The 16,033-nt window shown below is 54.1% G+C and overlaps 1 protein-coding gene across 3 annotated transcripts in view; it reads left to right on the top strand.

Moving 5' to 3' along the window:
- The window catches only part of ITPK1 (inositol-tetrakisphosphate 1-kinase), a 158,953-nt gene that overhangs the window by 132,915 nt on the left and 10,005 nt on the right, over positions 1-16,033 (top strand). For 2 of the 3 annotated variants that reach the window (XM_057488194.1, XM_057488193.1), the window contains 4 exons: positions 7,130-7,234; positions 7,556-7,596; positions 10,897-11,062; positions 15,047-15,172. In XM_057488194.1, the coding sequence (XP_057344177.1) occupies positions 7,130-7,234; positions 7,556-7,596; positions 10,897-11,062; positions 15,047-15,172 (438 nt within the window). The remainder of the gene's footprint in view (positions 1-7,129; positions 7,235-7,555; positions 7,597-10,896; positions 11,063-15,046; positions 15,173-16,033) is intronic. The other variant, XM_036882087.2, reaches the window with a different exon arrangement.

Here is a 16,033-nt window from a genome sequence, read left to right on the forward strand (position 1 = left end):
GCCTGCTTGGGAATGGGGTGCTCCTGCTGGCTTTGCTTCTGTTCCCATCTGAACCAGGGGTGGTGGAAAGCCTCTTGCCCCGACCCAGCTCACAGAGGCACCTGGGCCCACAGCCTCTCTCACCGCATGAGGAGGATGTGGACAGATGGCGGCCCCAGGCCCTTGCCTACTGCCCCCAGAGGGCCTGGCCATGTTGTCTGGCATTTTAGACCCCATAGCACTTTTCTGCACCTTGGAATCTCACTGTGGCTCCAGCAAGTAGGCAGGACTGGCTCATTACGCCTTCCATTCCACCCTCAGTAGCCTGGGACCCAGAGGGCCACCTGGCTTGCCAAGGCCCAGGGGCGCAGCTGGAACTGCGTGCAGGTCTCCAGGCCCAAGTCCAGGGCTTCCACACACTATGTATCATGTACGTAGCAACACCGCATGCCAGCCTCAGGGTTTCTGTGGCTCCCTGGCTCTGCTGGGCAGCCCACTGGCTCTAGAGTGATGGTATTTGGTGGGAGAGAACCATTCACCAAGCAGCCCGGGTGTCGTGCTCTCCTCTGGAGTCCTGCCTGTTACAGAAGCTTCAGAACATTCTAGCCCTGGCTGCCCTTGGGGACTGTGCCTATCCTTGGGTCTTGTTTTCATCAGGTCTTGTCTGGGTAAAGCAGTTAAAGATTCCAAGAGAAGGGAGCCGAGGCAGTCTCATCACAGGGGCCCCCAGGCCCAATGCTCCAGGAGCCCTGCCAAGGCTCTCTGCGCAGCCCATGAGGAGGGCTTGCTCTGCCGGCACCGTGCTGGGCACGGCGAGAGCCAGGAGGAGGAGGTCTGGCCCCCAACACTCCCTAGGAAAGAGGGTGAGGACCGGTGGCCACAGTTCAGAATCTGCCTGCTCCCCTGTGGGTGTCTGCAGCTGGCCTTGCCGCCACCGGGTGCCTGTCATATACCAGGCTTCCCAGCAGCCCCATAGGGAGCCACTGCTCCCATCTTACAGGCAGGAGAACAAGGCCTGGCAGATTTCAGTCATTTGCCAGAGGACACAGCTAATGAGTAGTTTACGCCTGTTCCATCAGGCCTCAGGGCTGCACCACCCCTTCTGCCCCACTGAGCTATCTCCTGGGATCCACCTGTTTGTAACTGGTCTCTGTCTTCCTGCTAGTTCTGCCGCCATTCAGATGAGAATGCGGCAGAGCAGACAGGGCAGCGGCATGCCACTCGGGTTACCCCAGTTTTTACCCTGGGCCTGCCAGTAACATGTGTGACCTCCAACTGTTCTCTTCCTCCCTCTGGACCTGGGGACTTGCCTACCTCCAAGGGCCTTCAGCTGCACATTCTCGGTGAGGGGAGCAGGGAGAGAAGATGGGGGCATTTCAGTTTCCCAGGGGCTGATGTTTTAGCTGGTAACACAACACGACCTACCATTTGACTAAAAAAAGGCTCTTTCCAACTCCCATCCAGAAATAAAGACGATAGATAAATAAGCAACAGTGGCCTTTTTTGAGGAGCCAGAAATAGCTCCCCTGTCTCCCAGGGCTGACTTTAAAGAAAGGGTATTCTGTCTATTTGGGGAGAAGAGAGGCTGGTGGTACTCGAGTTTCCCATGGTGGGGCTGGAGGAACCTGTGCCTCCTGTGGGGCGGGGCTGGTGAGTGCTGCCACTGAGGCACTGGCTCTAATGCTGCAGCGCCAGCCTAGTTCCTTCTCTGGCCCTGCCACAGGCAGGCAGCCTCTTCGTCCTTGAACTACTGATGTCACTGTCTTCATCTCAGAGGCTGGGTCCAATCTGTGAATCCATGTAGCAGCGTGTCCTTAAGCAGGGCCTTTGCACTAGCTCTTCCCTCTGGTGCCTCCCCCAGGTGCATGGCCCATTCACTTACCTTGCCCTGTCTTTGCTCAGCAAGGTGCTCCCCCATCTCACACTCTCCCCAACTCCACCTCTGCTTGTACCTCTTTTTGCTCCCCATTTTGTGTAGTGTTTCCCAGCGGCGCGTCTAGCCATCCAGTTTACTTAGTAGTCTGGTTTTTGTCTGGGTCCCTTCCCTGGGAGTGTATGCCCCACCAGGGCAGGGGCACCTGTGTTCTTTCAGTGCTGTATCTCTAGCTCCGAGGATTTAGTTGAGCCTGAACACATTTTTTGTTGGTAATGGTTGTTGAAACCAAATAGGAACAGTTATGGTTTCTAATTTACAGTGATTTCACAGAAATGCAGGATGATTTTGGCTACAAGTAGCCAGAAAGTGGCCCAAGCAGTGAAGACATTGTGGTCTGTTGTACTAGAGTCCAGAGGGGGGGGCCCGGGGCATAGAGCAGCCTGTGGCCTACTGAAGGGCACGGTCCCCTCCAGCCTCTGCCCTGTGGGCTCAGGTCTGCCTTCACCCGAGGCTGGCTCCTTGCTGGTGATGGAGCTTGGACTATGGGCCCTTCCTGGCACAGTGTGATTGGTCCAGTCTCCATTCCAGGCCCCCTGCTGCGGTGAGAGCTGGAAGGGGGCCAGTGGTGCCTCCTGCCCCAGGTGTAGTCAGCAAGCTCCGTGTTAGGTTAAGGGAAGATGACGGTGACTGTGTGCATGTGCCCCTCTTTCTTGGCATGCTAGGTCCTTTGCCACCTCTGCTGGGCCCTGCCATTACCCAGCTGCCCCCTCACATACCAGAGCCTGAGATTTGGGAAAGGGGCAGGTGCCTGGCCTTATACTGGATGCAGCCCATTCAATGACATTGTCTCATCTCCGCATTTGATCCAGACCCCACATCCCTGGGGGGAGCACTCCCCTTGTCCTTCTCTGACTTCATCCTGGCAGTGGGTAGGGGACGGGGCTCTGCAGGTTTGCTGGGAGGTTTCTTTCTTACTTATTTTTTATTGACATAATTCACATACCATAAAATCCACCTTTTTAAGTTGTACATACAAGTCTGTCATTTTGAATATATTCAGAGTTACACAACCATCACCACTGTCTAATTCCAGAGCATTTTCATCACCCCCCAAAAAATGTACCCATTTGCAGTTACTCCCCATTCCTTCCACCCCCTAGTCCCTGGCAGCCACAGCTGTCCTTCCTGTCTCTATGGGTTTGCCTAATCTGGACATTTCATATAAAAGAAGTCATACAATATGTGGCTTTTGTGACTAGCTTCCTTCACTTAGCGTAACGTTTTCAAGGATCGTCTCCATTACAGCGTGACTCAGAGCTTCATTCCTTTTATGGGTGAGGGATACTCTGTCAAATAGGCATATCTCATTTTGTTTACCTGCTTACCAGTTGATGTCTGTTTGGATGGTTGCTGTTTCTCGGCTGTTAGGAATAACGTTGCTGTAAACATTCCTGGATGGATTTTTTTTGTGGACATGTGTCTCCATTCTCTTGCTGGGTCTCGCTGTAATTGTGAGCTGCCAGGCTGTTTCCCAAAGCAGCTGCACCGTTTTACATTCCCATCAGCAATGTCAGCACTTGCTGTTGTCTCTCTCTTTGATTATAGCCATTCTGGTAGATGTGAATTAATACCTCATTGTGGTTTTGATGTGCATTTCCCTGACGACTAATGATGTTGAGCACGTCTTTTCGTGTGCTTTATTGGCCATTTGTATGTCTTGTTTTGAGAACAGTCTATTCAAATCCTTTGCCCATTTTAAATTTGTGTTAAATCTTTATTGTTTGTATGTTAATAGTTCCTTACATAGTTTCGATACTAGACTCTTATTAGATATGATTTGCAAATATTTTCCCCATTCTCTGGGTTGTCTTCTTTCTTGATCGTGTCCTTTGAGGCACAAAAGTTTAAATTTTGATGATGTCATATTCATCTATTTTTACTTTGGTTGCTTGTGGTTTTAGTATCTAAGAAACCATTGCTTAATCCAAGGTCATGATTTACACCTACAATTTCCTCTTAGATTTTTATTGTTTTAGATCTTATATTTAGATTGTGATCCATTTTGAATCATTTCTTATATACAGTGTGAGGTAGGGGTTCCAATTTCATTATTTTACATGTGGATATCCAGTTGTCCTACTATCATCTGTTGAAAAGACTATTTTTCCCTTGTTGAATTGTCTTGGCACCCGTAGTTGAAAAGCAGTTGACTCTATATGTATGGGTCTGTTTCTGGACTTTGAATTCTATTCCACTGACCTTATGGCTGTCCTTATACCACTTCCACACTGCATGATTACTGTAGTTTTTTGTACGTTTTTAAACTGGGAAGTGTTAGCCTTCCAACTTTTTTCATTCTCAAGATTATTTTGGCTATTCTGGGTCCCTTGCCTTTTCATATGAATTTTAAGACCAGCTTGAAGAAAGCTGGGAGTTTGATGGGGGATTGTGTTGAACCTGTGGATCAATGTGGGAGTGTTGCCAGCTTAATAATATCAGGTCTTTTATCCATGAGCATAGCATGTCTTTCCACTTAGGAAGTCATCTTTAAGGTCTTTCAACGGTGTTTTGTAGTTTCCAGCATTTAAGTCTCTGTTCGGTTTATTGCTGAGTGTCACATAATAATGTGAATTATTTTCTTTCATATTTGGATGGTTCATTGCTAGGGTTTGGAAGTACAGTTTTTTTAAATATATTGATCTTGTGTCCTGCAATCTTACTAAACTCATATATTAGTTCTAGCAGTTTTGGGGTTTTTGTGTATGTGGATTCCTTGGTACTCTCTCTATAAGACTGTGTCATCTGCAAATAGATGTAGTTTTACTTCTTCCCAGTCTGGATGCTGTGCGTTCCATTCTCTTCCCTAATTGCCCCGACTAGACCCTCCAGTTCAAAGTTGATTGTTCCTGATCTTAAGAGGAAAGCATCCAGTCTTTCACTCATAAATTGGATGTTTTCGATGGGGTTTTGTATGTGCTCTTTAATCAGGCTGAAGAAATTCCCTTCCATTCCTAGTTTGTTGAGTGTTTTTATCATGTAAGGGTGTTGGGTTTTGTGAAATGCTTTTCCTCTGTATTGAGATCAAGCGGGGTTTGTCTTTTCTTCAGTTACCATGGAGGAGCACTTTTTCTATAAGGGAACTGTGGCCCATAACGTGGACTTGGGAGCCAGCCCAAGTCTGAGTCCCCGGCTACCTTGGGCTCACTGTGGTCTCTGGACAGGGACTTCACATCTCTGTGCCCCATTTTCCTCATCTGTAAGATGGGAGTGACCCTGTTTCCCCCTGGGGTTCTCATGAGGGCAAATGAGTTGCTTTGTAGACCACAGGAAGAGTGCAGTTTACTGCGCTGTGGCTTATCAGTGACATGATGTAGAAGTTTTGGTGTGGGAGGGGACACTAAGGGGACATGGTGAGGCAAATCTAACGCTGCTGATCCACCTGCCCTGAAAAATCTGATGGGGGAAAATCTGAAAGTTCTTACAGGAGGTGGCTTGAGGCCAGGAGCATCTCAGTCTTCCTGTGGGAGGGCGTGGGCCAAGGGCGCGTGCAGGCCCTGCCAGGCCACGTGAGCGCCCACAGTATGCCTGCCTGCTGCCGAAACCTCTGGTTTGTTAGGCCTTGAGCATCACATCTCCTACGCTCTGAGCATTCCCACCAGGCTGACTCCGGGTGGGGCGCAGAACTGGGGCCTTAATCAGATGATGGCCTACAGCCGAGAGGCAGGACGTATCCATCCCCTCCACCTCCCAACCCTGATTTTCCTTGACTTCTCTTGTCCTGACCTGCCATAGAGCCCGGCTCCTCGTCTTGATTCTGACCGTATGACCTTGGGCAAAGACCGCCCGTTGGGGCCTCGTTTTGGCATCTGTGCACGGGGGCTCTGTCACAGCACTTTGAGGATAAGATGAGGGCTCTCTGCAGAGGGCCTGCAGTGCCACGGGCCAGCGCCCAGCACACACTGCCTCCAAACCACCCTTGAGGTCCCCAAGAAGCCACGCAACCCCTAAACTCTGCCAATGCCCTTGTGCCTATTTGGAGTTTGGACTTTGCGGATGGGGGGATTGAAACATTTTTAATATGTGTAATTCTTGGCATTTGTTTTTATGAGCTCTGTGAGGGTTGGATCTTACCTTGGTTTAATATACTGACCTCCTAGCCAGCCAAGTAGCCAGAAACTCTTGGAGACAGGCTGCTTTGCTTGTTTAGTTTTGGTTTGGTTTCCAAGTTTGTGGGTGGGGGGCCATTCCCACCCCCCCAATGGACCATGCTCAGCCCCTCCTGGCCCCCATGCCCAGAAGTGCAGGGTGGTCCCACCTCCGAGGAGATGTTGGTCTGGTTGGGGAAGGGGAATTAAACACGAAGTAGTAATAACAAACTGGGAATGCAATTTCACATCAGTAGAGAGAGTCAGAATATATTTTGTTATCCCACAAATAATCTGTTTTACCCTCACTCGGTGCCTGGCACCAGGAGTGTCCTGACGAACGGAGCAGACTCAGCTTCCAGAGCTTTTCAGAAACCAAACATGCCTGGAACTCAGTGGGTGGGTGCCCAGAGGAGGTGGGCGCCCTCTGTGCCTGGGGACTCAGGAGAGTCTGAGGGCTGGGGCTGGAGAAGGGCAGGGAGTCAGTAGCCACAGCCAGCGGGCAGGTGGCTGAGACTAGTCTTTCAGGTCACAAGAAGGGCTTGTGTAACCATGGGAACGAGGGCACGCTGTTCCGTCTCCCTGATGGCAGCTCCCTCCTCATGGGACTGTTCTGCAGACTTTAGAAGTGAATGCATGCAAATACCCCAGCACAGAGCTAGACACGTGGTAGGAGCTAAATGTGTGGCATTTTTCCTGCAATGACTGCTATTGCGACAGCACATGGTATGAAAAGTCTTTATGGAACCAGAAAAATTCGTAGTTTATTGAGTGAAAATTCGGGTTAAAAACCAGTGCCCTGTAGAGAGAGCTTCCTGTGTGTAAATGTATATGTGACTGAAATAAAGGCAAGGAAATAGTGAGAGTGGTCAGATCTGAATGTGTGTAGCTTTTATTTTCCTTTATTCTTCAAGCTTTACAGTTGCTATGTATCAGCTTTATAATGACACAAATGTTACTAGAAAGTAGAATTCAAGAATATGCCATTGGTATTGTTGGGGTGTGTGTGGTCATGGCAGGGCTTGGGGCATCCCATCCAGAGGGTGGCCAGGGAGAGGGGTCTGCCACAGGAAGCAGCCGGGGGGCTGGGGGGCAGGCGGGCTCATGAGGGCTTCTCCTCTGTCCCCAGACGACAGGATCTGCTCGCCACCCTTTATGGAACTCACGAGCACGAGCCTGTGTGGGGATGACACCATGAGGCTCCTGGAGAAGAACGGCCTGGCGTTCCCTTTCAGTGCGTACTGGTCCAGGGGCTGCGGGCCTGGTGGGGGTGGCCGGCCTGTCCCCAGGGGCGGGTGGAGGCCTCGGCAGCTGGGGAGGGTGTGTCCCGGGTCCCGTCCCACCTGCACCGTAGAGTTCCTGCCTGCCCGGGGGCGTCCAGGTCACCCGAGTGCAGGCTGGCCACTGCTGGATCAGTTGTCTTCCTGGCTCCCACCTGCCCCTGCCCCTCGTGGGCTGCAGGACTTCCGAGAGCCTCCCTGTATCTGCCGGGTTGGGCTTTGTGAGTGAATCCCCTCACTCATTTCCCTCTGCTTTTCTCTCTCCCTTCCCATAGTTTGCAAGACCAGAGTGGCTCATGGCACCAACTCTCACGAGGTAAGTGGAGGTTTTGACTGCGTGTCCTCCTCCAGCCCCCGGCTACCCGCTCACCCTCTAGCTTGCAGTGTCTCTCTGCTTGCCTGCTGGGGTCTGTGTGCTGGCTCCCACACCTGCTGCTCCCACTCCCTGTCTGTGTGCTGTCTCCAGCGTCCCCCACACCTGTCCCATCCTCACGGGGCAAGTCATGCCCCAGTCTGATTTGTCCCTTGGCCAATCAGTAGATCACTCTCTGGGCATCTCCTTGGTGCCAGGCCCTGCACTGGGTCCCACTGACGGCCCATCACTGCCAAGGATTGACCAGTTCTGCTGCATTCAGGAAGGGACTGGGGGAGGAAAAGGCCCCCTTCCTGCCAGAGCCTGTTGACTCATCCACCCTCTCATTCATTCTCTCATCCCCCTCATGGTCATTCCTGGTCCCACCTTGGGTGTCAGGGGAAAGATGCCCAAGGTATGAGTCCTCCCCAGTGGGGGACATAGGGAGTCCCAGAGGCTGACAAAGCCAGGGTGACATGAAGGGCAGGGCGTGGAGGAAGCCATTTTGGGGCAAGGGGAGATGGCCAGGCCGGGGCTCTGTTGTGTCTCTGTTGCCCTCATCATCCTCAAACCACACCCAGGGCCTTGCCTGCAGGCCTCTCTGTGTGCCACCCCTCGGGCCCAGCCCAGCCTGGGGGCCTCCCCACAGGACAGATGGGGAGGTGTGCTGGGCAGAAGAGCCAGCAGGAGGACACTGTGGGGGGAACTGACCCTGGGCAGCCCCACCATCAGAAAAGCTCCCCAAAACATATGGCTAAGCAGCAGGGCCCTGCCATAGTCACATAGCCTCTTCATCCTTGGCATGTGTTTATAGGGAAATGTCTGTGAGCAGAGAGCCTGCTGCAGTGCTGAGGTGCATGTCATGTTGGGGCCGCAAGGCCGAGGGGGGCTTCTGCTCGTGGGGCCTGATCAGGCCTGTGGCGAGGGTCAGCCGTCTCCTGTGGTCCGGAGCCCTCTGGAGCCTTCCCCGCCCAGCCTGCGCAGGCTATGTGCCAAGCCCTGTGCCAGGCCCCAGGGGGAGCAGGAAGGCTTCAGGGCAGCCAAAATCCCCAGAGCCTGTGCTCCCTTGCTGGCACCAGCACTTGCCTGCCAGCCTTCCACCTGCCTCGCGGCTTGGGGTCAGGGCGGGAGGGTGAGCGTAGCCACCGTGCGGTCAGCCAGCTGAGTGCATTAGGTCAGCCGTGGAGAAGCACCCTGCTCCCCACAGGGAGCTCTGGGCTCCCGCGCCCCGGGGCGGGCCTGGCTTTGTGCACTGCCAGCTCTATGGCTTCGGGCACCTGACCCAGCCTGAGTGTAGGTCCCACGCTCGTAGCTGGGCATCTGACAGCTGTTCGGAAGGATGAGGGGACCGAGGGGCCTGGCCCAGGAAGTGTTTGATATGCTGCAGAGGAACCAGTTGTCCTGACCTGTTGGGTCATTGCAGAGGGATAGGGTTTTGGGTCCAGGTGAGCGCCCTCTCGGGAGGAGTCTGCACCCTCAGGTTTGGGGTCTGTGCCTTCAGGGGAGGCTTTTTCACCCCTTAGTCCAGCTCCTCTCCTGGGTTGGGGTTCAGGACCAGAGTCCCCGTGATTGGGATCTGGAGTGTTGGGGACCCCAGGAGGCTTGTGTGCGCCGTGGGCCGCCCGCCTCCTGGGAGGTGGTTAGCATCAGAGGGTTGCTTCCTCTGGTGATGTGCCTTCTGCAGCATGAGCCTGGGGCTCTGGGGCAAGGCTCCTCACCTCTTCAGGGGTGCCTGGGGGGCAGTGAGCACAGAGGTTACCTCTGTGCATGTGATTGGCTTTAAATAGGTAAGTGGGGCTTTCTGATCGGGGTCTCGTCGGTAGTCCAGCCGACCCAAGCCCTCTCTCTGAATGCCCCAGGCCCCAGCGCAGCCAAAAGCAGGGCTCGTTTTGCCAAACTTCTGTTTTCAGTTGATATCCACAGAGCTGCTTGGTTTTCTGTTACTGAAGCAGTACAGGCGCACTGGTTTGCCCCACGGTGCAGTGTCTCCGCCCACTGCCTCCCCCACCTTTTCTTTTTTAAGCTACTGAGTCACAAGCCCAAAGCCCCCCTGAGGCCACCCCATGGTAGTTCCTGTTGCCATTTGCAGGTGAGGAAGCCGGAGCTCAGACCCGGCAAGTCCCCCGCCTGTGCTGTGGCGGCAGGTGCTGAGCTGGGACTGACCCGTGTCTGGCTGCAGAGCCACCCCACCTGTGTTCTTTCCCTTTGTTCTCGTCACAAGGCTGAGGAGACGGTCCCTGTGGCACGTGCACACACGCATGCCTGCAGGCACGTTTAGTTTCCCCATGTGGTCTGGGTCTCTGCTTCTGCCCCACGCAGCTGAGCCCCAGGCACATTGCGGTGGCATCCGTGACAGTTGACGTGGGGGATGGCAGCTGGCGCAGGCAACCAGCAGTCCAGGCCGTCATCCCTGTCCAGCAGCCCCGGGGGCCTCTGGTGGCTCCTTCCAGCAGTCTGGGTCGAGCAACCACTGTGGCCTCTGCAGTGGCAGCTGGCCTGAGTGGGCCTCCAGCAGATCCAGCCTCAGCCAAAGGGAAGAGCTTTTCTCCAGCCGCCCCTCTGCCCTCCCTCCCTCTGCCACTACAAGCTCCTCCCTCCAGTGACCTTTGTTCCCGAGTAGTCAGTCAGGTCTGGGGCAGCATGTTCCCATTTCTCGAGTGTCTAGCAAACCCAGTCTCTTTCTGGGCTCTCACTTTCCAACAGGCCACTGAACTTCTCTGGGCCTCAGTTTCCTCATTCTGTAAAAGGGGCGTGATAATAGTGCCCAGCTCAAAGGTGCGTTGTGAGGATGACACTAGGTGACTCATGAAGTGGGGCTGGCATATCATGTTGAAAGGCAGCCCTCATTATTATACAGGCTTTGACCCAAGGCTGCCCAATGCCCATCCATTGCCTTCTGCTTCCTGCCTCCCCTACTCTCCCCCTTTGTGGAGGAGCCTCTAAGGACGTCGTAAGCATTGAGCAGCACACCACCAGGGGGTCCTGCTCCTCGGACTGCAGTGTGAAGAGTGAGTTGTGCAGTGCCTGGCGAGCCCAACCCTGCATGGTGAGCCTGGTGGTGCAGGATTTCCAAACCCCCACAGCAGGAGTGAATTGACCGACAGGTGTTTTTCTCAATTCCCATTCCACTTACCCTGCCTTAAGTTCTGGGGAGTCCTCAGGCCACAGGGCCAGGGATGTTCTCTGGACAGGTGACCTGCCCCTGTGTCCAGGGCTGAGGAGGCGGTGGACTCTGACAGAGCCCTTGGCCCCCTGTCTCCCCAGATGGCCATCGTGTTCAATCAGGAAGGCCTGAGCGCCATCCAGCCACCCTGCGTGGTGCAGAACTTCATTAGCCACAATGCTGTCCTGTACAAGGTGTTCGTGGTTGGTGAATCCTACACCGTGGTCCAGAGGCCCTCCCTGAAGAACTTCTCTGCGGGCACATCAGGTAACAAGCCTTGCGCCCCCCTGTGTTTCTGCTGGATGGGGGGAGAGGTGATCTTAAGGTTTAGAGAGTTGTGTACAGGAGATAAAGAGGTCTCAGGGAACATGTGGGGAGCCCCTGTTCCACCAGGCCATCGCAGGGGCTCCATGCATCTGGACCACCCTAAATTGCAGGAGGTGCCCCCCAGCTGTCTGATGCTTGCTGGGGCTCTGCACAAATCTGAGATTCACGAGCACATGCGGGCATGCAGACCAGCCCTTCAGGGCCGCAGAGAGGAGGGGGTGCTGGCTGCTTTATCGGGTCTCCTTTCTTCCAAATGGGGAAGCACCGAGTTACTGCTGCTCCCGCAGCCGCTGAGGTACATGTGCACTCAGCTGGAGGTCAGCAGGGCTGTGGGCCCTCCTAGCTAGGGGACCCCAGGCCTTTCAGAAGCGGGCACCCCGGCTGTGCCCCCCTCACAGGGAGAGCTGCGTCACTGAGCGTGTTGTGGATCAGTGGATGGTGGTCCTCAGTGGCCCCCAGATGTCACTCTGGTGGCATTTGCAGGCCGCTGCCGTCATTTGAAGTATCTAAGGGGCTCCTCTGAGGGGCTGAGGGGCTCTATGAGCTCAGCTTTTTTTTTTTAGCCGCTTACCTGACACCAGGTGACTCTTGGCCCTCACAAAAACTGACACTAAGATGAGAATTTGCTGTTATCAGGGCTGCTCGAAAGAATGTTCTAGTGGTTCTGAGGGCACTTCTAAGGCAAGTTGCAGAATCCTCTGGCAGCATCTTTGGAATACGCTCAGCATCCCAAGGACCTCCGGAGGACGCTGGAGTGCCCTGGCGTGCTTGGCTCAAACACGCTGCGCGTTTACCTCTGCAGGCGAAACTGCCGTAACTAGATGTGCTGAATTCACGGCTGCTCTGTCTCCCTCTGAGCAAACAGATGTGTCTTCTCCAAGTCCCTCCTGCTGAGACTGCTGTCGCTGTCCGCTCCCAGTGGCTTCAGGCCACTCCTCATGAGGAGGCTCAGCTGTTCTTCCGCTGCTGGCCTCTTCCTTCCCATTAACACAGCACAGAGGGCACACGCTTGGGAAACGTGTGTCTGTGTTCACTTCCTCTCTGCTTGTAGGTGACCTTCCTGGCCAGGCATGGGGGGCTCCAAGACTCAAGGCTGTGTTTCCAGGGTTGGAGACATCGTGTCCTTACCCTGGTCCTAGTTCCCATCCACTGGCATGATGGAATGATCCGGGGATGGGGAGACCACTGTCCCGAGGGGCCTTTTGTATGTGCCTGCACACCAGCAAGAGACAGTCTTACACATTGTGGGCTGCAAGAGACTTTTTCTAATCCTCTATTACATTACTGATTTAAAAATATGTATATGCGCTAAATCTATGAAAATGTATTAAATCAAGGATAGTTATACCTTATATAATCTTTCATCTTATTTTTTATTTTTTAACCAAAATCACTCCATCTTTAAAAGAAATTTACCACTAGATTGCCTTCCTTTGCACACAAAAACTGTCCCTTTTTTCTTCCTTTTTCTCCTGGTCGCAAAGTGCTGGGCCATGTCCCATCTCAGTGCTAGGGGCCCTTCCGGGCACCATGTCCTGTGTCTCAGGAGGGACGCCACATCTGTGTATCTTCTCATGGCCTTTTCCAGGTTGGCTTTTCAGAAAGTGTGACCGGGGCCAAATAGTAGATAAACACACAGAGCTAATGGACAGATGTTATGCTCGGCAGGCTGAGTAGCTTGCGGGATGTCCACCCATCCTTCCATCCCCAAAGCTGATTCTGTGTCTGCTGTCTTCAGAGTACTGTGCCCGGGAGCTTTGTTCTTACATGCGTGTTCTCTTTCTGGATGAGAAGCATAACGTGCCAGTGGCCCTTTAAGCTGGACCAATTGAGCTGCTGGCTTTGGGGCTCGAGCCTCTTTCCAGCCCCCACCTCTGCTTTTGGGTTCCCCTTGCCCAGTCCACATGGGAAGCTGGGGGCTCCTTGAGTGGGGTTTTTCTGGACCTGGCGTGGAGACGACGACACCAGCTTTCCTTGCCTGACTGCTGTGCTCTTTTGATTCTTAGGTGTACTTCTGGTTTGCGCATGTTGACATCTCTGAAGTCAGGTGTGTCTCACAGCCAGTGGTGTCTTGCAGTTACCACGGCTGGAACTGAAGTCAGGTTCTTACAGGGAGGGTTGGCCTTGACCCGTGCCAGCCACCAGGAACACTTATTCTCTGCCCATAGTTCAGTCTTGGCGAGATTGCTCCCCTCTCACTACCCAGTGTTGGGGTTGAGATGAACATGTTCTCTGTTCCCGTTCTGGGCTGTGGGTTTATTTCTGTTCTTTTTACTGGGCATATGCAGTGCCTTTACTATATTCTCCATCCTTTTTTCCCTTAGGGATCTATGAAAGAATGGTACCACTTAGCACATAGAGCAAGGGTCAGCAGGCTTTTTCTGCAAAAGGCCAGAGAGGAAATATTTCCAGATCTGTCATAATTAGTTAGTGCTGCTGTGGTGGTGTGAAAACAGCTGTAGACAATATATAAATGAATGGCTGTGGCTCTGTTCCAATAAAACTTTATTTCCAAACACAAGTGGCAAGCTGGATTTGGCCTGTATTGTGTAGTTGCCGATCTCTCATCGAGACCCTCTCAGGTGTCATTGGCTGTATTGTGCGCCCAGCCCTGTGCTAGGGGCTGGGGTTCCGTAGGGAGCTAGGTAGTCCACCAGGCATCCTGCCCCCATGTGCTTATGTTCTAGTGGGAGAAATCACACACAAAGAAAAAACTAATGAAAAGATTAATGTGGCATAGATGAAGGGCCTCTGGGGAAACAGTGGGTCCTGGGATACCTGGAGGTGAGGGAGCCGCCTGGACAGGGCAGCCACGGCTGGCCCCTCTGCAGAGCTGACACTTGTATGGGATCTGAGGGAGACCTGGGCCGCAGTGACACGCTCCCCCCTCCCCAGAGAGAGCCGATGAAGCTGAAGCATGCCCATGGTTCATAGCTGCACCACTAAGTTACTGGCGTGTTTGGGGGTGAAACTTGTCATTTACTCTTTTTCTTTTGAACCTGTCATCATCTGTAAATCAGGGACAAAATCACTTCCATTCGTCTGCTTGCTCTCCCACCACTGCACAGAACTGCTGCTGGTCCTCACCCCGGCTCTGTGTCTTGGGATGAGTCCTGGAACTGAGTGGATGGGCCCCAAATCCAGGGCCCTCCTGTGGTCAGAGTGCATGCGCCTCACCAGGTCCCTCTTACAGATCTGGGTGTCAGAGCCCCCCAGGAGCTGGGGCCAAAGGACACCCCGGCTGTTCTGACCACTCTTGGCTCCCCACGGTCTCCCAGGCTGTGGAGCGGTTGGAAGCTGCTCTCACTCCCTCCGACCCCTGCTTGGGCTGCACGTGAGGAGGATCTGAGCAAAGGGCAGCTCTCCTGCCTGCGTACCAGTCCTCTGGCCAGAGCCCTCATGTCAGGTTAGGCAGGAGGAGAAACGAGGCCCCTTTGACACACCCACACTTTCGGTTGGTCTTGCCACAGGAAGTGTTCTCCAGCTCAGCAGGCACTGGCCCTGCCCCTCTGAGCTCCCCGCCATTTTCCTCCCTGGTATAGCAAAGCACCCACAGTGTTCCTTATGGCTCCTGCAGGCCCTTCCCAGAGTCTCCGAACTTGGCTGTGTCTGCTCGCTCTGGGTGGCCCTACTCTGCCCCAGGCCTGCTCTGCCACCCTGGCCACTGCCTTTGGGGGGACCCATGGGGTGGGAGAAGTGCCCTCTGCTCGGTGGGGCTCAGCCAGGCTGGACTACCAGGTGAGAAGGTGGGCAGCGCCTGCAGAAGGCCGGAATGCTCATCTCAGCTGCTCGAGCCCTCTTCTGGCCTCTGGCCCATTTGGCTGCCCCAGCCCCCCCAAGGCTCCCTCTTGGCAGTCGGCCCCCAGGAATAGAGATCAGTGGGGACACTTGGCGCAAGTCCTGCAGGGTGTTTATTTTCCCCAGGCTCCTCCCCAGGACGATCTCTCATGCCCCCCGTCTGGACTGGCTCTGGTCGTAGCGGCGGGAGGACTGTCGGGCACACCGGGGCGGCAAGGGGCCTGCGTGCCCCGCTAGCGGGAAGGATGCCAGGTACATCTCAGCACCTGCCTGCTTGGCCTCCACCCAAATCACTTCCTCGTGCATGATTGTTGTGGCGCCGTAATCCTGGAGCTGGCGAGGGTTGGCAGCCAAAGCAAGTGCCCCCTTGGCCTGGCCCCTAGCACGCGGGTGCTCAGTCAGGGCCTTCCATGCTGCGCTTAGAGGCCTGGGTCCCAGGGGTGAGCAATGTGGGCTGGGGCATGGGAGCCCTGGCGCCCCCTGGAAGGGCTACAGCAGAGGCTGCCGGGGCCCTGGACGACCCTGTGCCATTCTGGGGGGACACAGGGATAGAGAACCTTTACCAGAGCTCAGCCCGAGGCTCGTGGTTGTGTGATTTTTGCATTCATGTGCCCATGCTTCCAAGCGCTCCAGAACATGTTTCTGACCCCAATGACTGACCTTGCTTTACTCTCCAGGGGTGAATAAATGATGACTGCTTATTGCTGTCACTATTCTTGGGCTCCTGTGAGGCTGAGGGATTTGGGGTGCGGTGGAGGTGGGCATGAGTCAGGGTGGGACGGTGTGGAGGGTATTTCAGGGGGTGGGCCAGCTTCCAGAGCCAGACAGATTATCCTCTGTGCTTTCTTGGATGCATCCCTGGAAGCCCACGTTCTGACTTCCTGTTTTTTTCCTTAAATAGTTAGAAAAGAGCAGAACTTTTTGTATTTTAGGCACTGATCTGCCAAGTGGCAGTCCGGCCTTTTCTCAAGTGCTGTCCCAAAAAAGAGTTCCATGGCAGATACTGGGTTGGGTCAGGAATACTGGATTAAATGGCATTTACTGGGCCTTGGATATTCGGGTATGCAGCATTCCCCACCGAGCCACCCCCGCGGCCCCAGCCTCCTTTCTGGT

The sequence above is a fragment of the Manis pentadactyla genome, chromosome 11, assembly GCF_030020395.1.
Source record: "Manis pentadactyla isolate mManPen7 chromosome 11, mManPen7.hap1, whole genome shotgun sequence".
NCBI classification, from domain to species: Eukaryota; Metazoa; Chordata; class Mammalia; order Pholidota; family Manidae; genus Manis; species Manis pentadactyla.